Source organism: Carettochelys insculpta, chromosome 9, assembly GCF_033958435.1.
Source record: "Carettochelys insculpta isolate YL-2023 chromosome 9, ASM3395843v1, whole genome shotgun sequence".
NCBI classification, from domain to species: domain Eukaryota; kingdom Metazoa; phylum Chordata; order Testudines; family Carettochelyidae; genus Carettochelys; species Carettochelys insculpta.
Window position 1 is genome coordinate 9,982,923 of NC_134145.1, and position 27,720 is coordinate 10,010,642.

At 37.1% G+C, this 27,720-nt stretch overlaps 1 protein-coding gene across 1 annotated transcript in view; it reads right to left on the reverse strand.

Moving 5' to 3' along the window:
- Positions 1 to 27,720, reverse strand: part of FAF1 (Fas associated factor 1) — a 283,789-nt gene that overhangs the window by 165,040 nt on the left and 91,029 nt on the right. The window contains exons 6-7 of the mRNA XM_075002704.1: positions 26,100 to 26,188; positions 13,184 to 13,289 (exon numbers count right to left, since the gene is read on the reverse strand). Coding sequence (XP_074858805.1) covers positions 13,184 to 13,289; positions 26,100 to 26,188 — 195 coding nt within the window. The remainder of the gene's footprint in view (positions 1 to 13,183; positions 13,290 to 26,099; positions 26,189 to 27,720) is intronic.

The window sequence follows — 27,720 nt, forward strand, 5'->3', positions numbered from 1 at the left end:
TTTCAAATATACTTATTTCAGTTACCTTGCAAACAGTGCAGTACTCACTTTTGTTACAAAGATCTGCAGTGTAAAAATAAAACTGAAGAAACAGCAGTTTTCAATTAATCTCAGAAGTGCTATTTGACTGCTTTTTGTTTTGATAGTATATAGACTAGCACAGCTCCCTCTGTTACTACACACAACATAGTGTAATTTCTTAATCAAGAAAATGCAGCTTACAAAAGTAAACTTTTTTAAACATAACTACGCTCAAAAATAAAACCATATAAAGCCTAAAACTCCACAAGACCACTGATTCCTACTTCTTGTTCAGGTAATCACGAAGACAAACAAGTTTGTTTATACTTACGGAAGATAATGTTGTCCACTTTTCATGTACAATGTCACCCGAACATGAATTGCATGACACTGTTGTACTGAGCATTGCAAGTACAACAGATATACTAAACATTTTGTATGACCCTTCCTACTTGGACCATTCATGCTTCCATCCTGATGACAGGTTCTGCTTGATAACTAGCCAAACGACTGCACACTGACACTAATTCATTTTCATCAAACTTCGGTTGATGGCATCTGTTGCAGATTTTCTTTTGTGGAGGTTTGGGTTCTGTACTTTCTGCATTGGTGTACAGTCTTCCCTGGCCTTATGAGGGTAATTCGTTCCTGAAAAACCCCTCTTAGGGTGAATTCTCGTAAGTCGAAAATGTAATTACCATTAATTTCAATGGGAAAAAATGTTATGCATTCCTGAGCCCCAAAATTTACACCCATTTATGCTAAAATAAAACCATATCCCATTAAAAATCCAGTGCAAGGGGGCGGGCAGGGCAGAGCAGGGAACGGGGAGGCAGCCCGACCCAAGCGCTGCTTAGGTTAAGCGGGCAGGGGGCACTGCCTGGGGCTGGCCGCACGGGGAGGTAGGCAGGCACAGGGGGCCCCCAGCTGGTGAGGGGCGATGCCTCGCTCGGGCGGGGCTGCACGGCAGAAAGGCCGAGTGGTGGCCGAGGCGGCAGCAGTGGGTGAGCCAGGCACTAAATGGGAGGGAGCACTGCAGAGAGCGAGCGGCGCTTGAGGCACAGCTGCGCAGGGTGGGCGGCGGCAGCCCCCTTGCCGCCCAGGGGCTGAGTGGCAGAAGCGGGGCCGGGATGGGCTGCATGCCCAGCATCCACGTGTCTCAGAGTGGCGTGATCTACTGCCAGGACTCGGACAAGTCTACCTCCCTGCACCAGACTGCCGCCCTCACAGGGCGCCGCCACCCCCGGCACAGCCTCTTCGTCAAGACCAACGTGGCCAACTCCATCCCCTCGGTGCTTTCCTACAAGAGCCACCAGCCTCCAAAATCAGTCCTTGTAAATACGAAGAAATTCTTTGTAAGCTGAAGTAGGGGTATTAAATGAAACTCCTCGTACAGTTGAATTCTCGTAACTCAAATGGGCGTATCTTGGGGTATAACTGTATTGCTCTTTTAAGGTTTCTGAATGCAAGTTCTAAACCTCTTCCCTATCAGATTTTGGAAGGAACTTCAGATTCTTAAAACTTGGGTGGAAGAGCTACTGCTATCTTTAAAAACCTCACTTTGGTACTTTCTTCATGTTGTGTCAAATCTTCAGGGAAAGTGTTCTTTAAAAAAAATGTGCTGAGTCCATTTTAAAGATTACCATAATACAAAGCATGGCAGAATGCAGATAAAACCATACAGATGGAGACATACATTTCTCCCCCAAGTGGTTGAGTGACAAATTTAATTAACTCATATTTTTAAACGACTATCATCAGCATCGAAGTGTGTCTTCTGAAATGGTGGCCAAAGCATGAAGGGGCAGGTGAATGGTTAGCATACGTGGCATATAAATATTTTGCAGTCTCAGTTACAACGTCAAGTGCCTGTTCTCACATTCAAGTGACATTGTAAATGAAAAGCAGGCAGCATTGTCTCCTATAAATATAAACAAACTTGTTAATCTTCGCAATTGGCCGAACAAGAGGTAGGACTCGGTGGCCTTGTAAACTCAAGTTTTAGACTGTTTTTGAGTGCAATTATGTACCAAAAAATAATCCTACATTTGTAAATTGCACTTTCATGATTAAACGACTGCAATCCGATACTTGTATGAGATGAACTGACATATTTCTTTGGCTTATCTTTCACCATGAAAATCTTTAATCAAATTTAGTATAAAGCAAGATCCTTACATTTTGTTTTTTTGTTTTATAACTGAAATCAATATATCTGAAATGATAGAAAAACATCAAAAAGTTTATTAAATTAAATTTAAATTTGGTATTCTCTTATTGTTTAACAGTGCAATTAAACACTTAATTTTAATGAAGTTAATCACGTGTTAACGCTAATTGATAGCTCCTATGTTCCCTAAATTATATCAATAGGGCTATCTAGCGGTTAAGTTTACCTTAGCTGAATAATAAATTTTATAAGTAAATATGTAACAATTAAAAATCACTTCTTTATATTTTGACTGTGTCTTAGACAAGTATTAATCTTACAATCATGTCACTGTAATAGTAAGATATTCTAATAATTTTTCTAAATATGCTTAAAAACTAATGATCTGGCTAGTCACAACATACAATGATATCAGCATTCCTGCTCTGAGCTTTTCTAGTCTACTGAGATGACCCTGTACAAAGATGCTTGTTTTGGCTATGTCTACTTTGCTTAAGCTACAGGGCCACGTATGGGGACAGCTGCATTTGCAAGCAACTTAAAACAAATTTCATCCTGGTGGCATCTAATCCAGAGCCTGGTACAAACAGCATGGAAAAGTCAGTGTCAAAATTAAACAATGCAGGCTTTTCTAGGAACAGATGCTTTTTTTTCTTGCAGCTGTAAAATCCTTAAAACAATCCTGTACTCCTCTGTCTGGTCACGCAACTACTACAAAGCAAGGAATAAATTTTGCCACTTATTACAAATGATTGCTGAGAGCTTTTATGGTGCTTTTTAAAACAGTAACAGGGATTTTTTACACTACTTTACACCTTAAATGAGTGCATTATTATTTAATTTATGCCCATGATTCTGGATGTATTCCCAAAGAAATAGTCGCCAATATTGTACCTGCCACTGTACACAAAAATAGGAGTACAGCAATTGTCAAAGATAAAAATCATAAAAAGTTTTTTTAAAGAGGTAGTAAGCATATTGCACTGAATATAATGCACTGTCAGAAGTATACATTTAACAGCATTTTCAAGGTACATTATGTTAGGTATAATTCACGATAGCTGAATAAACATTGTGCACAATGACCAGAGAATGTTATAATGTAGTATAATGTTTATGCTAGTTTATTAAAACATAAGCTGCTTCAGTAATAGCACTCCTCTAGAAACATGGATTATAATTAAGTTAAATAATTACCACTTCACGTGCTTGACCCTCCAAAAAAGTACGTTGTTTTAAGGTCTTTCATATGTTTCTATGCTATCAATGGATTAATATTTTTAACAAGGATATAAACAAACTGGCCTTCTGTATTGAAAAAGCTCTTGTAACTCAACAAATAGAAGTAAACTATGAAACTCCTACCTAAATAAGTAATTTGCTGTCTTCATTCCAGGCACGTTCTATATTAGCTGCAATTTTTCTTTGTGCCATCTTTTATTATGTTTTAAGTTAAGCACAAACTGGCTTTACACAGATACAATATTATTTTCGAACATTTTCTAACAAACAATAATCTCAAATTGTTCATTCTTTCCTTTGTTACTGAAGTTTACAAACAAAATAAAAAAAACCTTTTCTGGCACCAAACTTTTCTAGAATTAGCATGTATTTATAAGTGTAACCGAGCTATTTGGCAGGAAAATATGCAAATTATTATAGGCATAAAGCAATAACAACATACTGATTGTTGTAAACACCATGACAATTTCTTTTTAACTTATTTTTAAAGGACAAAATCATTGGCGTAAAATTGTTTTTAGCCAATGTACATGCAAAACTAGGAAATATTATATTTTATACCACAAAGTACACTGATGTTTATTTTTAGCTTATACGAGTCACAATTTTTAAAAAGAACACTTGTGCAAGTTGCACCAGCGCCCAGGTTTTTGCTTTGACTGATGTTGATATAATGTATGTATGTACGTATATTTATATCACAGTATATAACTAAATTTATATTATATCTATTACAGTATTGTATAATGCATTATTTTGTCAGTCACAACAGGAAGATCTAGAAATGTAGGTGCTTCATATGTTCATAAATTGTAGCTGCTTATATTTTCTTGTAATTACATATTAACATCTTTTCAGCAGCTAACATTTATACCATCAGCCTTGCCCAAAATACATTAACTCTTTGAAAGTCAGCTGTAGCAAATATAGATTAAAAAAAACGACAATACTGAGTTACATATATAAATTAAGTGGTTTCTTTAAAATCAATGCAGTTTGCTAACTTACGGCATGATCCAAAATAACTTTTAGCATCATGTGTTGTCTTAAAATTACATGAGTAAACCCATTCACCCATTACTCCTGAGAGAAAAGGACAACTCATACGATAGAGCACTTGTAGGATAGGATTTCTCATAAATTGATATTTTATTCTTTTGAGGATGTCTCTGAACTCCAGTGCCCATTTAGGGCTATATAAATACACACACACACACACACACACACACACACACTACAAGTGTTCACAAACCAAAAGCTAACAGATGTGTGACTTCTAATTAGTTATAATAATCTGTGCCTCAATGCTATTGGAACAAGCCTCTTTTCTTTGGAAATTAAATAGCTTTCTTTGGAGTTTTAAACTCTCAGGGTACTTCAAAGCCTATATTAAAAAACCCACCTTTGATTTAAAATTTTAGACATCTACAGTGATAACTTTATGAAAGGAAAATATTAAATTATAATTATCCTAAACAGACACAGTCTTGTGAAACTAACCCTACATTCATATTAAAATACAAAGGATTGACTATAATGAATTTGATTCATCCTTAGACACAAAGCTTTACCACAGTAAACTCAGTCAACTGTTGCTCTTGCTTTTATATTCATAGTAGTTAAATAGCGCACTTTAAAACAAAAAAACCTCCAATTGGCTTTTCATACATCCACCCTCCCCAAAAATAACGCACTTGAAAAACCCAAATGATATGAAAAGGCTTCAAGGCCTCTTTTCTCCCTTTCATAGCACTTTTTTAGCACTTTTTTATTTCTGTTTGCAGTAATCTGCCTTTCACTTTCTCATTGCTACAGAACAAACGAGGAGGCTCAGCACTTTGAAAAGGGGGCTCAATGTGTAATGGGTCCGCTAGAATTAATTTAGTTGCACCAAATCCATTGAGCACTGAGGTTTTTTTTTTTCTCTTCTCAAATCATTTTGAGTCGGACGCAGCCCCCAGCCTTTGTAATTCTAGTAAAGCACTTAAAGTGCACAGTAGGTGTTCATCAGGACCATCTGGTCAAAAGCAAAACAAGCTGCTGATTTTGCCTTTGAATAGAATGAAGCAAGTGTGAATTAGTCTCTTCAATTAGCACTATTACAACCTGTCAAGTGCATATTGTAAAACAGGATTATTACAGTATTGGTCACCAGTGCAATTATTTACTCTCTGCCTTTTCTTGCATATAAAAATGTCCATGTCTATTAGTTTCTGATAACTGAAAATGGTTCCTTTAAAGCTATGCATTCCCAAACCACCAAAATACAAATTACAAGCTATCAAACATATTCTGTCAGCATAGGTTGTTTTATAATTAGTAGTGAAGTAAAATAATGCCCTTCATCTCATAAGCTTTGTTTCTGCAGCTCAAAAAAGAAAAGGAATAACAGTTGTATAGATTCGCCTCTACAACCACTTAAAATGAGAACTACTTCCAAAACCAATTTTAAATGTCTAATAAAGCTGTCACTTCCAAACAGGTACACAGTGGATATTTTCTATGCTGTCATTTCCTAAGGGACTCCTTTCTCATATAACGTGTAACATGTGACCGTTTTACAAAATGATTAACACCAATTTATTCAGCTGACACAGCTTGGTTTAACAAATACGTATGTTATTATTCCTCAAAAGTTAATAAGGCCAAAGGAATACATTAGAAAATACAATTCCGATTTGCCTCAACAAAAATCTGATTAAGGGTGAAATTTATGCTCTTTAAAAATAAAAGATTCTTCTTAAACTATTCTTGCCAACATTTAATTAAGTTTTTAAGTGTGAAAAACATTAACTTGATATATGTTGCTTGTTTACTATTAGAAAATCTCAGAATAATAGAGTGAAGGATACTTTAGAAGTATGCATTGCAATATTAAATTACCCAGTATTGATTAAAGGCATTTTGTTAGTTAACTCATTTGTTCAGAGACAAAAACTCATTTTTAATAAATATCACAAATGAAATTAATAATCCTCAACCTGGACTCAATATCATATAAGACCTTTTTTTAATTTGTTGGATAATAAGATGGTTAAAGATCCCAGGAATATAGACTATAATATGCATTGCCCACTGGGTAATAAAATAATTTACTTAAATATTTAAACAAAGTAAGTAGAAATTTGACATTCTTAAAATCGTTCATGAAAACTAAACTAGTTTTAATAGATGTAACATATCAAACAAAAAGGCAGTCCAGTAGCACTTTAAAGACTAACAAAATAATTTATTAGGTGGTGAGCTTTCGTGGGACAGACCCACTTCTTCAGACCTGATCTAAAGAAGTAAGCCTGTCCCACAAAAGCTCACCACCTAATAAATTATTTTGTTAGTCTTAAAGTGCTACTGGACTGCCTTTTTGTTTTGACAGAATATAGACTAACACGGCTATCTGTTACATAACAAACTATTAGGACACCTCGATGTCTGAATCAATCAGGGATAACTTGCATTATAATTATTTAGTGCAATATTAAATATGATCAATATGACTGATGAATCTAGTTCATGTTCTTCATGATAATGTCTTATCTTTGTTGTGTGTTACTGTCACTCAAACAGTTGGTTTGAACTTGAAAATTATTTTGTAAAACATCAAAACAAACAAAATGAAAAACAAAACAGCATGAGAACTCCCTTCTGTTGGGGTAACTATTTGCTGAACTCAGGGTTTATTCCGCATCTATTTCTATTTATTGGTTTTACATAGATCCCTTTTATGAGGCTTCTGACGATAATGTTTTCTGGCATTTATCCATCAACAACTAACGTTAAAAAAGAGAGGGCCCACAAAGAACTTTAAACTGAGTCTGGAGTTTAATGTCAAAACAAACATGTTTTCAGCAATACAAGCCAAACACAGGACAGACACAGGACAGAAAATACCAATCAGAACACACGTTTTAAAGTACTAAAAATAAAGATAAATGTGACTGAAATTCATAACTCTGAAAACCGCTGCAATGGACAAATCTCAGCTACTCTGTTAAATATTATGTTCCAGAGCCTCTGCACCTTAATTAACTATACAAGCTCAGATCAGTGAACCTGAATGAGTGACAATACGAAGTTAAGTACCAGAGGTAGTGTGGACTGTCAGGGATGGCTAATGTAACTATGGCATAGCTTGTCCCCGCAGGGCTACACGTACAGGAACTGCTACTTAAGCTTTTGATGCTCTTGGACAAGTTGTTTTCATATGCTGTCTTACCAATTCTAGTCTTTGGGGAGCAAAGAAGAGACTCACAGGTGGTAAGATACTAACCAGCTACCTTCACATAAATTAACATACTGGCTAAAAGAATTGAGTAGGGCGCAGCTGCAAGCATGCAAAGGAAGCTTTTATTTAGGACTATCTTCTTTACATTCTGTATGTTGATCTCATGTTTTACTAGGAATCACAGTGCTTTTGCCTGGTGTCACTGGTCAGATATTTCCAGCAACAAAAACATGCTAACACAGACCTTTTTTGAGAACTCAAGGTTTCCACACATTTTATTTTCTTTACCCTTTCATGGCCATATCTTGTATAAATTGAGTCCTTTTTCTCTAGCCCTGCACACCCAGAACCACATTAGGCCTTAGATAAATCATTATACAAATGCTATTAAAAGTCTATCCTTTCTGAAGTAAACGTATCTGGTTAAAAAGTTCTGAATAAATTTTCATTTTCTACACAGTCCATCTTTTGAGACTTGTGAACCATACATGCATATGTTGTGATCACTCAGAAAAAAGAAACAAACAATCTCAAGACCACTACATTTGTCATCTGAACTGAGGCAGCTTTCATTTATGAAACCTATGAGGGCTGGTTCACTTTCAGATGAAAATAAAAATGTGCTTTTTCAGAGCAGCTTTGAGTTTTTCCCTTTAAAACTGTAAGAACCTCCCTGCCTCCCCTTGTGCAGCACACCCACAATATGAGATACACAGAGAATTTTAGATGGAAGGATTAATTTCATTTTAGAGAAACACTACCACAATAGAAATACCTCTGTTTTAAATAGGAAATCAGATTCTTGGTGAGGGACATTAAACACAGTGTATTGTGGCTCAGTCCATTCGTAGTAATCTCTACACATGCAACTGTAGAATCATTTTTCTTTAACACATTTTGTCCCAAAATTCATACATTTTTAACTTCATGGCAGATAACGTCTAAGATAGCAAAGCAGCATAAAACAAAGCAACAAAATATCTGTTAGTCTATAAGGTGCTGCAAGACTTCTTGTTCTCAAAGCTACAGACTAACATGGCTACCTCTCTGATACTATTTAGACTGAAAACTGCTGATCTTAAACAATCTTCACCTTTATTAAAAAAAAAAAAAAAAAAAGATTTCCCTCTATAATGGTACTTTTTCGTGCCGGTACTGAGTACCAAGCCCTTGGCAGCTCCAAGACTGAGGTTGGCTCGGGATGCGAGACAGGGAGCCAGCTGAGCACTGGCTCCTTTTTTTTTTTTTTTTTTTTTTTAAAAAACACCACACAAAAAAGCACTGCTATATAACAAGTATTTTTTGTAAACTTTTTGTGCATTTTTTTGTGACTTTTAGAGCTGCTCAACACAAGAACTGTTGAGTGACATGTAAAAATGTCTTCCAATTATGGGACAAAAAACAAGATTTTTTTCTTGATACAATATCTGGTTAGGACTAATTTAATGGAGCAATTTTACGAGAACAAACACATTTGAAACCTGTGGCACAGACTAATTTGCAATTTTAGCCACCATGGTATCATTAAGTTACAAAGTTAATAATTCTCCTCCCTGACGCTTAAATAAACACACACACACACACACACACACACACACGGGTGCACTTTCAAACAACCTCTCTCACAACTCTCAAAAGACAGAATTAAAACTGAAAACCAAACTATTTTTAAACTATCCCTACTGCCTGGTGATTCCACATAAAATATAGCTGATATTCAGTTATACTACTATTAACTCCTAATTAAAGCTTCTGATATAAGTGGTTGAAGATGTGGGGGAACCCCAAACCGACAAATGGACTCTAACCATTCCTAGAAATCCAAACACCCAGATATTTTGTAGGGTATATAAGGGAGAGAATACGGATCTAGAGCTGAACTTTGGCACTCAAGCCCATCTCTACTGAAAACTTATCTGCCCCTTTGTTTCTAGGGGGACACTATATATATATGCAAAGTTTCAAAAAATAACCATTTCTTCTATTTTTAGGTATTTTGTAATGTGTGTTTGACAAGGCATCAGCGTGGAGCTCAAAACAAGAGCACACAGTAAAGCCTGGTAGTGGACTCACTGCAAAAATATTCACGACATGCTTTTCAAATGTTATGTGGAAAATAGCCTCAAAATATTTACTGCTATCAAGACACTGCAGCATTAAAATATATTTAACAATCCAAACAACTGGCCCTGGAGAGCGAGTTGCTTCCAACTGTGGCAAGCAGTGGAACATTTATAGAATTTTAAAATATTACTTTTAATAATTGATGCAGTCATTTTGAATCTTTCTGCATAGGCTATCAGTAGTGAGTAGATTGCATTAACACTGCTTAAACATTTAAACTTGTCAGTATGGCCAACTCGGTTTCTGAACTATTTGCAGTATTTTCCCATCGAAACAGTAATAAAGGTAAAATAAATATATGCCACTGCTTTATAATCACTGAACATTAATGAATATTTTATGTCTTTTTAAATCTCCCTGTTTAATTTAAAAGGGTGAAATTAAGTCTCCTTCCTGCAGTATGCCAATTATCTGTAAATCAAACAATAACTTGGCCATTATACTCCTTTTTGTTAATACACAAGAAGCTAATTTGAAAACACTGAATGGTATTTTTAGGTAATAATTGAATAGTCCTTTCTGCCCTCTTGTGGTAGACAATCATAACTTGTGTAAAGGATTTCAGCTATCACAACAATATACCAGGAGGTAAGTCAACTATTAATGTGTTGATGTGTGAATGACAAAGTGAAAACGAAATCCTCCAACTGTCCCAGGAGAAAAAAAGAGTCACCAAGAAAAAAAATTACCCCACCTGGCAACTAAGCTTGTCAATTGCTTGTTACATTACTCTTTATATGCTAAAAACACACAAATAATTAAATTAATAAAAATTAGAGATTTAGCATCCAAAACAAGTTTCTGATCTGCAATTCAATCGACGTGAGCATACAAAACTCTCCTGATTGCAATGGGTACTTGTGAAGTTTTAAAATTGACCACCCATTCAGATCCAATTGCAGGCTCTTCTGTAGGATTATTAAAATAAGGAAGTCTAGGGTAATACTATTTTTCACTTTGTCTTTAATGCATTTGGTTTTGCTCAGGAACTGCATGGATAATTGCATGCATTTTTTGAGAAGCATTACCCAAGAGACTGCCGAAGTACAGTAGCAAAGAGTAAGACAAGTACACTTGTGGTTTATGTGAGAATCATAAATTATACCAGATTCTTTTTTAAATGGAGCTGCTTTTGTGTAACAACACTGTAACAAATTGAGAATAATCTTGTTATTATAAATAAATAAAACAACCTCAGTGAACATAAACATATCCAATATCTCAGTCACTATATCAGGTTTATCTCAGTCACTATATCAGGTTTCTGGCTCCCTCAGACTCAATAAAAGTCAACAGGGAAATTATAACTTGTTAACATTTTGCTTATATAGACAAAAATAATAGAAGAAACATCTAATATGAGAGATTAATTGCTTTTGAGGTGTTGGCAAATTCATAACAAACTTAAAGTCCACAATCATCAATTACCACCAGGCTTCAAATTAAGTCATTTTTATTTAGAAACCAGTCCAAAAATTTACATGCCCCGCCCCAGAAGCTGTGTTACAACAGTTTGTTTATTTATATTTGAAAGCAGTTAATTATATTAAAAATCCATTTTTAAGGTCCAAAAATGTGCATGAGAGTGATGACATTTTTATGTACTGTTGCAGACAACGGAATTTTAAAATGCCCAATTGGAGATATCATGAAAACATAGTTATTAACAATAATGGAAATGATGGCGGCCTCTTTACCATAGAATTGTTGGTTACTTATTATGCTCTCTGTGACACACGTCAGCTTCAGAACTCCCTCCAGTAAATATTAAGGAGTCATATGTGTTCTAAAGTACACTTGCCAAATTCTTATAAATGAATTGTGCGCTAGATGTCACATGAAGAAAAGTAGCTGTCAATAATATTTTGCTGTCAAAGAGAATTAATAGACAAGGATTTCCAGTTCTAAAATTGGAGGAGCAAGATGCATATCAGGAGACTACCTTTGTTTTTAGGGTATATAGTTCCAGCACTATTCTTTGCACTACCTCCCCTTGCTGGCCATTCTATGAAACAACAAGGACATTGGTTACACCAGTGTTTCCCAAAGCGTTGTTCCATGGAATACTAGTGTTCTGTGCAATGTGAACGGGTGTTCCATGAAAAAAAATTCATGCTGGCAATATTTTTCCTTCTAAAATATTAAATATGAAATTGTGTGTATCAAAATAGTATTTTGACTGTAGGTATAATCATATTTTTAACACATTCATAACAGTATAGTTATTATGAGACTTGTGCCGAAACAGAGTCAGTTCAGATGGTTTCAGCATGAGTTGTGTTCAGAAAAATCACGTGATGCTGCACCTGATGTGAGGCTCCAGCTCTCCAGCATTGTTCCTAATATTAAGTAGATTTGTGATCAAGAGATGTAAAATCACTCTTCAAATTAAAAACAATGGTCAAACATTACTTATTTTTATTTTCCAATAGCTTTTTGTAAAAATAAATTTACAAAACCCACAAAATTTAAAAATATTTTTTCCATAGCTAATTTATTTTGCATTTCTTTTTTTATAAAAATGCTCAAGTTTTAAGGAAGAACAGTCCTTTTTTGAATATCTTGTCCTTTCTATTTTTGTACAGAACAATGACAATAACCGTCTTTTTGGCTGTTATACTGATGTTTTGTTTTGGGTTTGTACTTAATTTCTATATTTAATTATAGGGTTGCTAACTGTCCTCAGATCAGAAGGACATTAGTTGTTCATTCAGATGGTTCTCTCTTATATTTTGGTCTTTGTAAACTAAAAGACATCTAAAATAGCTAACTCCTTAAAGCAACTTCTGAGCATTATGCGCGGTAATTTTTCAGTATGAAACTCTCCTCTCTTCCCCTCCCCCCGAGCACCATGTATGTGTTCCATCAATATATTCCAAATCCCAAAATGTTCCATGGCCAAATTAGTTTCGGAAGCACTGGGTTACACAAAAAAACTACTTAATTCTCATCCTAGACTGAGGTAAGGAACCAGGATAGCAACCATAACCATTTAAGCAACCAGGATAGCGGCAGGTGGCTGAGAGAAAGCAAGTTAAAAAGGAAAGCAAGAGCTTCGCTGGATTAAAAATAAAGTATATCTGCACTATAACGAACTTTCTCCCCCACTCTTAAATAACTACTTTCATAATAAATTTTATTTATACATTTTGCTATTGAAATCTAAACTGATAGAAAATTTGTTTCTTTTAAATATATTCATAATGAATTAATTTATTAAAAAACTTTCTAGGTCTAGTCAGTTTATCTACAGTAATGTTAAATGAACAAGTTAATTAAAATTTTAAAAGTGAATAAATCAAACATGTGGAAGCTTCCAACCAGCACATATAAGCCCTCTTTAACACAGCTGACATTAGCTATAATGAGCTACATTTACTCTTTAGCTGTGAGACAGAACTCACCTCTTGAATTGTACTGCTTCCTGAGAAGTTGAGGTTGTACTCCCGCTGGACTTCTCGATGGGTGATGATCAGCATGAAGTTTTGATTTAATGACTCCTGTAGGGCACTGAAATGGTTTAAAGAAAAACAAGAGAATCAGGGAAGAGCATGTTCTAGCTTGCATTACAGTCAGTTGCAAAACCCCCAGGAGTACCCTAAACTCCACATAGACAAGTCTCGGCACAATGTTATCATCTCATTTTGACCAAAGGGAGCTAACCTGTTAATGCCTTCTCTACTAAGGTGTCTGCAATTTCAAAGGCCATGTTTTATTGTTAAGAATTTTCAAAATTGAGAGTCATATGCTATTACCGCAAACAGATATATTTAGCACATGTATTTTTGAATTAATATTGGGCTGGTATGTATACGTAACTATATCCAATGTAGTGTATAAATCAGGCAAAAATTGGTCTGCCAACTTTAATTTAATCAATTTAAAGGCAAAAAGATCAAACAGAAAAAAACCAATGTTCTTTTTGAAATCACCCGGTGTGAAGCACTAAGCATTAAAATAAGTACATGGCATAACGTATAGTCAGTACTTACAATGCACTCTACCAAACTGTTTAAATGTATCATAAAATACCTCCAAATTCTTAAGCCAAAAAAAAAAATCACTTATATGTGGACCAGTGTTCCCTGTAAGCTGAGCATCTCGGGGGCCCACCAGGAGAGGTTAAAATGCCATCCAACTGATTAGCAGAGCACCCACAGCACCTGCAGCTGGCAGCATGTGTTTTTAACATGCTTCAGTGCATGTTTAAAAAAAAAAGCCACTTATTCTGCACATGGAAGGAAAAGCTTAGAGGGAAAATTGACGTGGACTAAACAAAATCACTACAAACAGTCATTTTATCAACTGAACTGGTTGTATTTAAGGAGCATTTGTTGTCTCTAATGTTTCTGTGGATTTGAAAAATATCCCTTTTACTTAAAACAGTAAACAATATTAGAACTGACAATCTCTTTTCAAACAGAAGAAACATCACAGTAGACAGCATATTAGATCCCTGTGCAATACTTGTGTTATGCTGGTTTCGCTTATGGCAAAGGACTGTGGAATGAAGCAGTGTTTATTTGCTTTTGTAATTTTAACCTCCCCATAACAGATCTTGAATTTAGAAATCATATTGAATGAAACAACTGAAATAATAAATACATAAATATTAATAATTGTATTATTAATAATAATCATCTCATTAATGTTTTTGAATTGGTACTGCCACAAAAGTGATAACAAATTTGGAACAGAATTAAAAATACAGACGTAAATCATGGAAGGCAATTTCTGTACTAATGAGTCTGAAACTTCTTTCCTTTTGAGAGTATTCTCATGCTTTCTTTTGTTTCTTCTTTTCCCAGAAAATAAAATGTTTTCCTCTAAAATCACCTCTCTTGAGAAGTATCATTCATCTCTGTTCCTCTAGCAAGCCAAGAGATGAATAAAAATACATTGTTTTGAAAGTAAATTAATTCTTGATACAAAGTTCTAACACAACCGACCTATTCAGCTACAGGGAGAGGAGCCAATTTCACAAGTCTAGTCATTCTACTCTGTACATATGCAAGTGGTTCTACTGACAACAATATTGGAGGCCACCAAACCTGCCTCCCTTGTGAGATTGACTCAGCTGCTCAGGCTCATAGGAGCAACACCCTGAAGCTTCACTGATAATGCCAGTGAAATTTCTTGCAAACTACGCTTAACGTGAACATATGTAATTGACTGTGACATTCTCAGATCAGGCATGGAAGAAATTTAAAAGGAATATGCAGCCCAAGCAATCCCTTCCCTGATGACCTCTGGAATGTCTCTACCAGTCAAACTTTCAGGGACACAGAAAATTAAAACCATAAATCTTAGCCTTCTCCCCAGAAGGTAGCAATGGGTGAGAAAAATCAGTGCTTCCTGGTTAAAATACCCTTTACTTGTGTATGTAGTATTTTCGCATCTTATTCTAAATAAAAGCTATGGCCAAGATTATAGAAATGGGTGCTGAAAGCTAGATACCCAAAGCCACCTAATTTCCAAAAATGTTGAGCAGTTATAAAGTGTTGAGAACCTGCTAGATCCCACAGTTGACTGGTAGGTTCAGTTTTGCTAGTATTACACATTTAATTCTAATTTAGTTCCACAAGATTTTATAAGATTCATTCACTGTTTTTACTTAGGCAAGATCTTTTAAAAATATATTTTCCTCCCCAAAATCTCAGCAACTTAGACAGATAGATATGACACATGGTAATTAACATTTCCATTTTAAATTTTCAGATTTATACAAGGCTCATGTCAACAGAAGTCCAAATTTACTGTAATTACAGACTATTTACATTAACACAAAATAAGAAATCAGTATGTAAATGTAATGTTTGTTGTAGCTAATGCAGCAGGCGATGGCAGATTAGGTTCAAGCAGCAATCAGTTAGAAAATCTGGCTAACATGTAAATGAGAAGCAGCTCTTATGTTTGCATTCTATTGCATTTTAAACATCAGGATTTTAAAACTGTCTCATGAGCAGATGTGAAAATAAAACACTAATCTTACCATTATTATTGAAGCTTTTTAAAGTAACTAAAGGAAGCCCCAGCTCCTATCCAGCTAAACAGACAATACTAATAATTGCAATTGCAGATTACATCATTCTTAATTAACACTCTGCTACAGTTGTTAACATAACCAAGACACCATGTCACAATCACCACCGCTCTGTAACAATCTTAAAATTGCAGTTGAAGAATCAGCTGTAGGTACTTTTCATTTTCTATCTTTACATGTGATTAAATCCCTCAAACTAAAATGTGTACTAAAGCAAACACAACATTTACAATAATCTCAAAAAATGAGAATTTTAAAAAAACATGAACAAGACATTTTTAATTTATGAAGTTATGAATTTTTCAGTGATACAGTAATTGTTAATAATGAAATATTATAAGCCTTTACAGAGTTCATAGACTACATAGCTATAAGATGCCGGAATTCTATTCACCATGTGACTGTTTACTGAATCCACTCTGGTGCATGGGTGAGAGATGGATAACACAACTGGCCTGGCAGAAAGGGGAAACAGACATGATGCTTGGGGCCCTTGAACTCCTGAGAAACCCCTTCCTTGTATTCGCCATTGTCTCCCTTCTGCACTTTGGCTTCTTAGGAGGTGGAAAATTACATAAGACCATAGGAATGAACATACCGGCTCAGACCAAAGGTCCATTTAGCCCAGTATTCTGCCTTCCGATAGTGTCCAAGGCCGGGTGCACCAGAGGGAATAAACTGAATTGGTAAACATTAAGTGCAGCATTCCAGGGACAACAGAAAAGGAGGGCCTACGTAAAGGAACACAAAAACAAATCCATATCTGCAGAGAATTTACTCTCTGGTGAATTAAAAGAAACATCTTCGAGTACAGATGCCTTGTAGCAGCCATCAAACACAACATCTATTCTGTTGAAGTCTGTTTCACTAAGATGTACTATTTTTACAAATACACATACAAGGTCTCCAAATGTTTTGGCTACAGATAGCTCCAGTCTTGTACCAAAGCTTGTGTACTGATCACAAGAGAGCTCTCATAACAGAGGTGACTGATGGAAGCCAGTGGACATCAGCTGTCAGTACAACACCCAATATTGCTTGTGTGCCTGTTCTGAGACCGCCATCTGTCTGTGCTAATGCCAAAGGGACAGACATTAACTTATGTTTCAAAATCTGCAAATTCACAATCCTACCAGTTTCATATGCTGTAATTCATTACTGAAGAATATTCATGTCTGCTTTCATGGTGGAGGCCTTTTATCTTCTTCCCCACCTCAGAGCGTGAAAAGAGTTGGAGCGTTATTTTTGGCAATGGATCATGAATGAATAACTGCACATCCAAGCTCCTCCTCTTGTGTCATAAGCAGTTTCTCCACAAGCCTGTCCAGTTGCACTTGTTGTAGGATCTTTGCGTTCAACAGAGAATTTTGTATCGTGTAAACAGCTAGATCTTTTGTTGTAATATCTTGTAATGAAATCGGTGGTTCCTTAAACCTTTGAAATGACCAGGAGTGCCTCATTTGTATTACTGGTGCTTCCTTGCCTCGATTGACTCAATGTAAGTATGTTGGCCACATCAGCCAATATGGAACATTACCAGTGTCTGCTGAGGTATGGGTTCTCAGGTTGTAAAGCCAGACTTATATGCTGAGGACTGAGCAAGTCTTCATGATGCCTACAATATCCCCTCCTTTCTTTCTTCCACCATTAAGCCACTCTTCTCTCTGATCAGGGTCTACTTGTTTGAACTTCTGACATGATCTCTTGACAACCGATTTCTCTTGTTGGAACTCCTTCAGAACTTCTGCTGGCAGTTGATGCTTTTATCTGATGCTTAGGACACCCTACCTTGCATAGTTTGTGTGGTCATATATCACGAAAAATGGCAACATACGTTAGAAGGTGAAGACACGCAACTCCCAATTTGCCTCTCCATTGGGCATGGTTGAAGACAAATCGACAGGACCAACATTCCCAAGTACTGCCACCAAAACCTGAAGTTTACACTACTTTAATCTTTTCTGACCAGAAACATGGAGGTAAAATTTTGAAATCTTCATGAACTACTAATTGATATGAGCTCACCATAAAAGAATGAGACTGCTCAGTTTAGCCGACATCCTTTTTGAATTCTCGCTCATGCGCTAATGTATGGAAACATCCTAATGGCAGGATAAGCTACTTCTGCATCTGGACTGACCCACTGTAGTTTCATCAGTTTACAGCACAGAACTTAATCAACAGTCAGAAATCTCACACTGTTGCCCGAACACAGTTGACATGTTTGCCTCTCTGTACAACAATATGGAGGGCATCTAACTCCTGGGCAAAGGCTTGAATGGATTGGCAAGTGTGGTAACTATTTTTCATTCTGGTGCCATGTGGAACTGGTTGAAATACATCCACCCACATCCTAGATTCTCATTCTGATGTTTAATGATAAAGGCCACATCAGAGTCCATTAAACAAACAGAAGTTTTGCAGTTTTCTTCAGATTCACAGTATGGCTGTTTGCAAATAGGGTTCTTGACTACTGGTTTAATTTGTCTCAGTTGTATTTAGAAACATTGAATCTGATGTTGTTTGATGGCTTTAGACTATTCAACATTACATCAGGGGAAGGTGCTCTTTGCCAAGCAGTGACTTTGGTTGCAAAGAATGATTAAAAGCTTCATTTATATCAACATTGGTGGCTGTAGAGTGAACAAACTTCCTGGGAACCAGAAAGAAAGAACAACAGTACAATTCTCAGCATCCATAGTTTGTAGGGTTTTCTCCACAGGATTATACTCATCTTTAAAATTCCTTCATAACCAATGCAAATACCTAATGTGGTCAAATAGAACTACCTTCATTATCTGTTCACTTATCTACAATGTAGTAACAGAAAGCAATCTCTGTCTGAGGCACCCTTTTCGAAAAAACATGCAGCAATATCACCAATCCATAGGTTTAACTGATCTGCAATATCTTGCAATACACCATTTGTATCTACACAGAGATAACTACAGCTTGCAACATATGACACATTGGTTGCAAATGCACTTGTTTTCCACAACCTTTGCATTTCACTTGTGTACATGTATCGGGCACAGCAATTTCTGTGCTACAAAAGTAATGAAAGATGGACTCTTCTAGCAAAAGCCTTTCATGTTTGGCATCTTGCAGTTTCTTTTTAATGGATGTTGCCTCCCTTATTCCATGCAGTCCTTGTACATCTGCTTCATGCATACGTTCTTTATTTGATTTGGCAAATAACACAAAGACTGTAGGAATCTGGCTTGGAATTCTTGTAATCAATAAAAGAGTATAACCAGTCTCCTGTAACCAATAAAGCATCATAAACCATCACTTCATCAAATATTGTGATCTTCCTTTAAAAAAAAACAAAACACCACCACCATGTCTACGTTAATTCTACTTGAACTACAGAGAACTACATACTATAGAATAAACACTAAGTATGCAAGAAAATGATTTGACATATTACAGGAAAAAATAATTTCCAAGTCACAAGTAACTTATTTCTCACATTATGACATATGGATGACCAAATGCTATAAAAAGTTGAATATTTGAGTGCAACAGGTGTTAAAACTATTTCTCCTCTTAACAGACTGAAAATGAATTATGCCAAATGGCTTGATTTTGCTGACAAGTTCATTTGTATGCTGTTGGTGAATCAAACATCTCTGGTGAATACTGGTGTAGGCCAAGAAAACCATCCTAGCAGCCTCCACTGAGGCTGCCAAATCCAGTCCTGAAGAGTTTTCAATGAAAGTAAACTTCTATTAATCTTGCATCTGCACAGCTTGCAGCATAGCAGAGCAACAAGTCCTGCAAAGAATGAGATGTTTCACTCTGCTGTGCTGAAAAGATCATGTACAAGCAGGAAGACTTCTCAAATAGAACAGATCTGCTTTGCCTATGCCCACCAACCATCCACCCACCCCCAGTCCCAGAGCTCAGCACATTCATTCACCTAAATTTCTGGAATCCATAAATTAGTCTTAACCAAAGACTTATGAATCCACAAATCCCACTCCTGGCTTGTGAAAGAAAGTAATGAACAACTGATGGAAAAACTAACACCATTCACAGATGGACTCTTCCATGCCTTCTTCAAAAATGCAGTAGTCCAACCAACACTGAAGAAACCCCAGGATGGATATTTCAGTTCAAGCCAACTACCGCCCAGAATCAGATGTCACAAGCCAAGCCAAGCTCAGAGAATCTAGCGAAAAGGGTCACAACAAGCTCACGTAGCTGAAGCTAACATTCTAGAACTACTCACTGTGGATTTAGGCCAGGACATGGAACCAAAACCATCTTAGTAGCACTGATGAGATAGTCTCCTGTCAACAAATATGAGACAGATGCCCATTCTCTTCCACCTGTACCTCTCTGCAGTATTTAAGACAGCTGATCACGAGCTATTACTGTCTCATTTGAGAAAGGCAGGGAGATCCAGAGCAAAGTGCTAAAATGATGAAGGATACACACAATGAGTAGTGATGAGAAATTGCACCTCTATCAGAAGGCCGTCAAAATTGCAGAGTTTCACAAGTGTCTAATCCCTTTCTGTTCCTTTTCATCACTACATGAACTGGTCATATAACATGGACTTAATTGTCAGCAACAATGTAGATGATATACAACTTTACACCACATTCAGCTACATCACTACTACTAAGAAGGACAAATATGCCTGGCTGTGATGGCTGAAGCTGAATCCAAGATAGATGCAGGTTATGCAGTAGCACCTCTCAACAGCTCCAGTTACTGCAAAAGTATCCTAACTGTCCTCCATTCTCTAAAATGGTTTCCCACAGAATTATGACTGAAGTTCAAAGTCTCAATCTGTATAGATTCCAATTCCATAAGGCACCACTGTGACTCTCCAGTCTGACTTCCTGTATTACACATCAAACTTCTCAAAAATAATTTCTAGAATAGAACTTTTAGAAAATCATCCAATCTTGATTTTAAAATTATCAGTGATGGAGAATTCACCATAAGCCCTTGTCAGTTGTTCCAATGGTTAATTCTTCTGTTAATGCCTTATTTCGAATCTGAATTTGTCTAAAATTCCAGTTTAATCCATTGGATGATGTTATACCTTCCTCTGCTACATTAAAGAGCTTATTATTAAATATTTGCTCTAAATGTAGATACTTCTAGATTTTAATCAAGTCATTACTTAACCTCCTCTTTGTTAAAGTAAATAAGGCTGAACTCTTGTAACAAGGTCGGCCTGCTCTCGAGTGTCCCTCTGTGGCTGAGGGCGCTCCATGCAGTCTTGACAGGTGCCTTCAGAGTCCCAAGGAGTGGGGAATCTGACACACCTTGTCCAGGGCACAGTCAGCTCCTTCTCCAGGGTTCTGGTCAGTTTCCAGCCACTGGGCCTGGGCCTTATGCATGTCAAAACTCAGCACTCAGTCAGAGCTGTCCAAGTGCTGCTGGGCTCCCAGACATCACAGGTATCTGCTTGGGTCGAGCTCCTAAATGGAACTGCCTGGCCCTAGCCCAGCAGCATCTTTCATATTGGCCTGCCTGGCCCTGATTGGTTGCCACTGAGACTACTGTTCTATCCTCCCTGGAGGACCTCTTGCCTGCTCCTCACTAGGTGTAGCAAGGCCTCTTGACTCCTCTAGAGGGTGTCAGGGCTTAGTCAACCCCAGCACAATTCTTCAAACCATTTCAGGACCTGGGCCCAGAGTCACTAAAATATCATCAATAGCTCTGGGACAAAAAGTGGTTGAGAACTCTTCTCATTTAGCACGATCATAAGATAAAGCTCATATGTGCAAGAGCTGCCCCTAAGGGCAGTCCAAGGCAGTGGAAAACCTGCCCTAAGAACTAAAGACCAGCCAAACCTAACCAGTTTCCATTCCAAAAGCAAAGCAAATTTCTTGGACCTTATCTTCTCTAACATGAGCACATATCAACATGGGGAGTGGTGGTGCACACGCTGCACATGCTTGTTCCTCTGGGGAGACGATGAGAGAACAAACACATAGATGTCAAGTCACACGGTTTATTGCACAACTGGAAGGTGCTCAGATACCATGATAAAGAGTGAGGTATAAAAATCTCTGCAGAGCAAAATAGAAACCTTGGTAGATTTTGTTGTTTAAATCCCTTCATTATAATGTTTAGATATTAGCCCTAATCTTTAGAGGAGTTTAGATGACTCAGTCAACCTTGAAGATGAGATAAGGGAAAACTTGCATATTCATAGGCAAAGCTCTGCATACACCTCAACAGAGAGGGGGACCATTCATGTCATGAATGGGAACAAGGTGGGAGATTGTAGAAGTACAGCCAGATTTCTTACAGGAAGGACATGTGTCCGATGACACAGGCTGAAATCTCAGATTTTTGAAGCACCACATTACTCTAAAGATATCAGTGCAAACCAGGAGTGCATTTGCAGAGACATATGGGAAGGACAGCCCAGAGGTAAGAATGATAGTCTAAGACATGGGAGACTGTGTTCGAGTTACTGCTCTACGAGACTTCCCGTGTAACTTGGGGCAAGTCATTTAAAAACTCTGTGCCTCAGTTCCCCATCTGTAAATTGAAAATTGTAGTACTTTCCTACCTCCCAGGGTAATGTGAGGATAAAGAGTTTAAAGTGCACATACCCTATGGTAACTGTCACCTTATAATAACCTATTCTGTTAGTCTTTAAAGTGCTACATGACTGCTTTTTTCGTTTTGTCACCATATAAACACCTATTATAGACAGACAGCTATCCAGATGGATTTCATGAATACATGGTAAAATTCCTTTATGTCTTTTTTTAATGATAGAAGTTACCTGTATTTTTAAAAGAGGGATGCTGTCAAACTAATCTGAATAGTCACTGACCTAACAGTAGGCAATAAATAGTGTAACTGGGTTTGGTACTCCGCTTCAATTAGATGTGTTTTGATCTCCATTGATGCTTTAATTGGTGGTAAGCTTCCTCTTTCATCTAGAATTTATGACTTCAGGAAGATGCTCTGGATTTCAAATCTATGTTCAAGTGGCCACTAATTAATCATCATTTACTATCCCAAAGCTTCCAAATTTATTTTTAAATTCCCAGAATTAATTCCCACTAAGGAATATTAAACTGTAAAGTAGTGACAAAAAATAAACTTAGATTTTACTAAGCAGTACAATACTATTTTTAAAGTGTTCAAATCAAGTGGTCATATAAAATATCACTTTATTTTCATCCAAAATATAAAGGACTCAGAACTCTCTATATAAACATTCTTTAAATACTGTTTACTTTTTTATTTATTACAATTTAAATAAAATGAAGTTCCCCTCTCAAGCTCTTCATACCTTTAAAATGATAAATAGTTTCAGTAGTACAACCGAAGCTTATCGAAAAGATTTGAATTTTCTAAACTGACTAAAATAAATAAATAATTATAAGCAGTTTATAGAACTGATTAAGGATTGGTTGTGATAGTTCAAGTCTGACAATGTTTTCCACAATTAACCCATTTTTCAACTATCTGCATGTGCACAACTAGCCACTGCCTTTGCATTTAAAACTGCAGTTGCTAATGGCAGATAGAAAGCTAGCATAACTCATAACACAGCTCCCTTCATTTCTCACTGTGTGGCTTGTGTAACTGCCTGCACTTCTAAAATGGATGAGTGTTGCCATATCCCAAAGATTAACATGTCTGACTCAGGTGGTCCAATGCAGTGAAGAACATTCTGCATATTCACAAACCATCACAGAGTACATGCTACTGACAGTCCCTGTACCTCATGTTTACTTAAAAACTGCAAAGACATCCCTGTATGAGTGCCATGGCACTATAGCACTACAAAAGGGAGGAGTCCTTCATGGAATCTAGTTTCAAGTTCCTATGGCTCTAGATTCTGATTCAGCAAGGTAGTTTAGCACATACCACACTTCAACCACATAAAGTAGTCCTATATATTCAACATATAGATCTGGACGGACTGGCTTAAGCTGTTTTCTAAGAGGTGTTCTGGGTAAGAGGCTTTGTGGTCATGACCAGCTTCCAACGATACATGGCTGAACCCTGAAACCAAACAGGAATATCCCTATAACAATCTCTAATGGGTGAGGAAAGAGGGGGGGATTAATCTTTAATTTGTAAAGATCATTTGCAAACCTGTACTTTTCACCCTCTCTCTACCATTTAATCCCTGTCCTCTCTTATGTCCCTTCCCAAGCATGAAGCTGCTTTACACTTGTCATGTTAGTTTAAATGATTAACTGGGATCCTTAAACCTTTGTCCAATCCCACTCGTAAAGCCCACTATCACTAATACACCAGTGGGAAAATGATTCATAGGTGCAGAGATATAAATGGAATTAGCACCCAAGTCCCATTCATTTCTTATGCACCTGAATACTTAATTCCCTTATGACTTAATTCCAATTCACCACATCCGTGAAGCAGGCTTTTGTGAGCAATTACCCTATGATAATATTCTAATATATATTGCTAGCAGTTGATATACAAGACTTTTTTTCCCCACCAGTTGATTCTCAATCATCATCATCAGTGACATGATTGTGCTGGCAAATCTCTCCAGTTATGAGTTAACTTAAATTTCTTAAAACAGCTAGAGTACATTGCAAACAAGCTGCAACATGTGGCTCAGCTGACCATTCAACTGCATCTATTTGCTTGTTTTTTTTGACTTAGACTACAGTTATGGCTATTGGACTCAATTACTGGGCACCCCTAGTGGTAATGAAATTACGTTAACTAGGATTTTAATAGTGACAGAGAGATAGCAATGTTAGTTTGTATTCCATCAAAACAAAAAAGCAGTCATATAGTACTTCAAAGACTAACAAAATAATTTATTTGGTGATGTGCTTTCGTGGGACAGACCCACTTCTTCAGATCCATAGCCTTACCAGAACAGACTCAATATATAAAGCACAGAGGTCCAAAATTTGTTATCAAGGTTGACAAATCAGAAAAATTGTCATCAAGGTTCACAAAACAGATAGAAGAGCAGAAAGAGAGAGGTACTCTTCTATCTGATTTCCCAACCTTGATAATGATTTCTGGACCTCTGTGCTTTATATATTGAATCTGTTCTGGTAAGGCTATAGATCTTAAGAAGTGGGTCTGTCCCACGAAAGTTCATCACTTAATAATTTATTTTGTTAGTCTTTAATGTGCTACATGACTGCTTTTTTGTTTTGATGGGGTTTTAATAGTCACATGTATAGTTCTATATTTTGGGGCAAGGAAGCATCTATTTGGAAACAATTTTTGGCAGTCAAAACGTAATAACAATTACTTATTCCACTTTGTATTTAGTTCTGACACTAAGTATACTGAAAAAGTGATGTTGTGTAAACTCGCAAGAGCTCAACGATCTTCTCTCCAAAATTAACTTATGTCAGTGACAATTACATTTCACTTTTCAGAAAAAAAATAATTATTTGTTTTCAAAAATATTCCAATATCCACTGATGTAGATCTAAAGTATGATATGAAAGAGAATTTAAACTTCCTTTAATAGAAGAGAACTATACAGCATCTCTGCATACACTCGAAAATCCATAATTCCAACAGATGGCAGCACAGCATAACATCTTAACCATCCGGAAAGGAAGACAACTGATTTGTAGCAACTGCTATCATTTGATAGAAATTGTACTCACTCATACATCACCCACATTCAGCTGTAACAATAATCTGTACACTTTATACAATCTGACTTTATGACATGAGAGTTAGAACATTTGTGCGGGCAAAACTTCTTTTTACCAGTAACATGGAGATAGCCATGCTATTCTATATACTATCAAAACCAAAAAGCAGTCCAGTAGCACTTTAAAGACTAACAAAATAATTTATAAGGAGATGAGCTTTCGTGGGACAGACCCACTTCTTCAGATCACAGCCACACCAGAAAAGACTCAATATTTAAGGCACGGAGAACCAAAAAACTTTGATTACTATTTTTGGTTCTCTGTGCCTTAAATATTGAGTCTGTTCTGGTATGGCTACAGTCTGAAGAAGTGGGTCTGTCCCATGAAAGCTCATCACCAAATATATTATTTTGTTAGTCTTTAAAGTGCCACTGGACTGCTTTTTTTGTTTCTTTCTACCAAAGGGGTTTCAAGGATTCGAATGCTAAAACTTTTTAAACTAAAAAGCATTTGCAGCTCCTGAGTGCAGATACATGAAAGTGCACAGCTAGTTTTGCATGCACTCAAGAGGAGTCCTAGCCCATACTCTTTTGAAAGTTTACTCCATTTTTTCCAGGGAAATAACACAAAGCAACATCACAATTCATATTCATAAAATGTATAACAAAAGAACCTTACCCAGAATTACTTGAAGAAGCAGGTGGAAGATCAGGTGTTAGAATATAAAGACTGTTATTTTTTGGTAAGTGTAGAGTTTTTAAAACAGTCTGAGAAAAAAAAAACAAAAGAAAAACGTTCATTCAGAATTGTAGCTTATGTTCTTTAATAATTTTCCTTTTTATAAAAATCATTTGATGTTTTAAAATGTAGTTAAAAAACACATATTGCAAATAATTCCTTGATCTGCCATAGTAAACTACATTTGTAGGATAATCTTTTCCAAAACTTACAAACAGGCAGACAAAATAACAGCACCGTTGAGCTCAGAGGAACAATAAATGGACAGTGTAGCCAACTTGGTAATTTATACAAGTTGATTCTTTTCACACAGTGGCTGCAGCTATGCTACCCCTCCCTTTCAAAAGGGGCATGTAAATACAGTCATTTTAAAAAGTTAATGAGGTACAGATTTAAATATCTGGCACCTCATTAGCATACCTCTCCGGGATCTTGATTTCAAAAGGGGCTGCTTGCAAAGTGCAAAGAGCTATGGAAAGAAGGGTGCTTTTGAAACTGGAAGGAACCCCATCTACACGGCTGTTTGCATTTCAAAAGCAGCCCCTTTCAAAATCAAGATTCTGCTGGAGTATGCTAATGAGGCATGAGATATACAAAACCACACTTCATTAGCATTTTTGAACAGCTGCATTTACATGTCCCTCCTGAAAGGGAGGGATAGTGTAGCTGCACCCTATGGCTACGTCTACACGTGAAGCCAACATCGAAATAGCTTATTTCGATGTAGCAACATCAAAATAGGCTATTTCGATGAATAACGTCTACACGTCCTCCAGGGCTGGCAACGTCGATGTTCAACTTCGACGTTGCGCAGCACCACATCGAAATAGGCGGTGAGAGGGAACGTCTACACGCCAAAGGAGCACACATCGAAATAAGGGTGCCAGGCACAGCTGCAGACAGGGTCACAGGGCGGAATCAACAGCAAGCCGCTCCCTTAAAGGGCCCCTCCCAGACACAGTTGCACTAAACAACACAAGATACACAGAGCCGACAACTGGTTGCAGACCCTGTGCCTGCAGCATGGATCCCCAGTTGCCGCAGCAGCAGCCAAAAGCCCTGGGCTAAGGGCTGCTGCCCACGGTGACCATAGAGCCCCGCAGGGGCTGGAGAGAGAGCATCTCTCAACCCCCCAGCTGACGGCCGCCATGGAGGACCCGGCAATTTCAACGTTGCGGGACGCAGATCGTCTACACGGTCCCTACTTCGACGTTGAACGTCGAAGTAGGGCGCTATTCCGATCCCCTCATGAGGTTAGCGACTTCGACGTCTCGCCGCCTAACGTCGAAGTTAACTTCGAAATAGCGCCCGACGCGTGTAGCCGCGATGGGCGCTATTTCGAAGTTAGTGCCGCTACTTCGAAGTAGCGTGCACATGTAGACACAGCTTATGTGTGCAACTCAAGGTGGTATGCAGGCTTAGATATGGTAGATCATTGGTTTGTATATGTAGAAGGTTTAGATTCTGGGCCTGCCGTCTTGTCAATGGAAGATGAATTGGAGAAACATCAGCAATCACGCTGTGACACAAAATATGCAATAACCATCCACTACATACATGT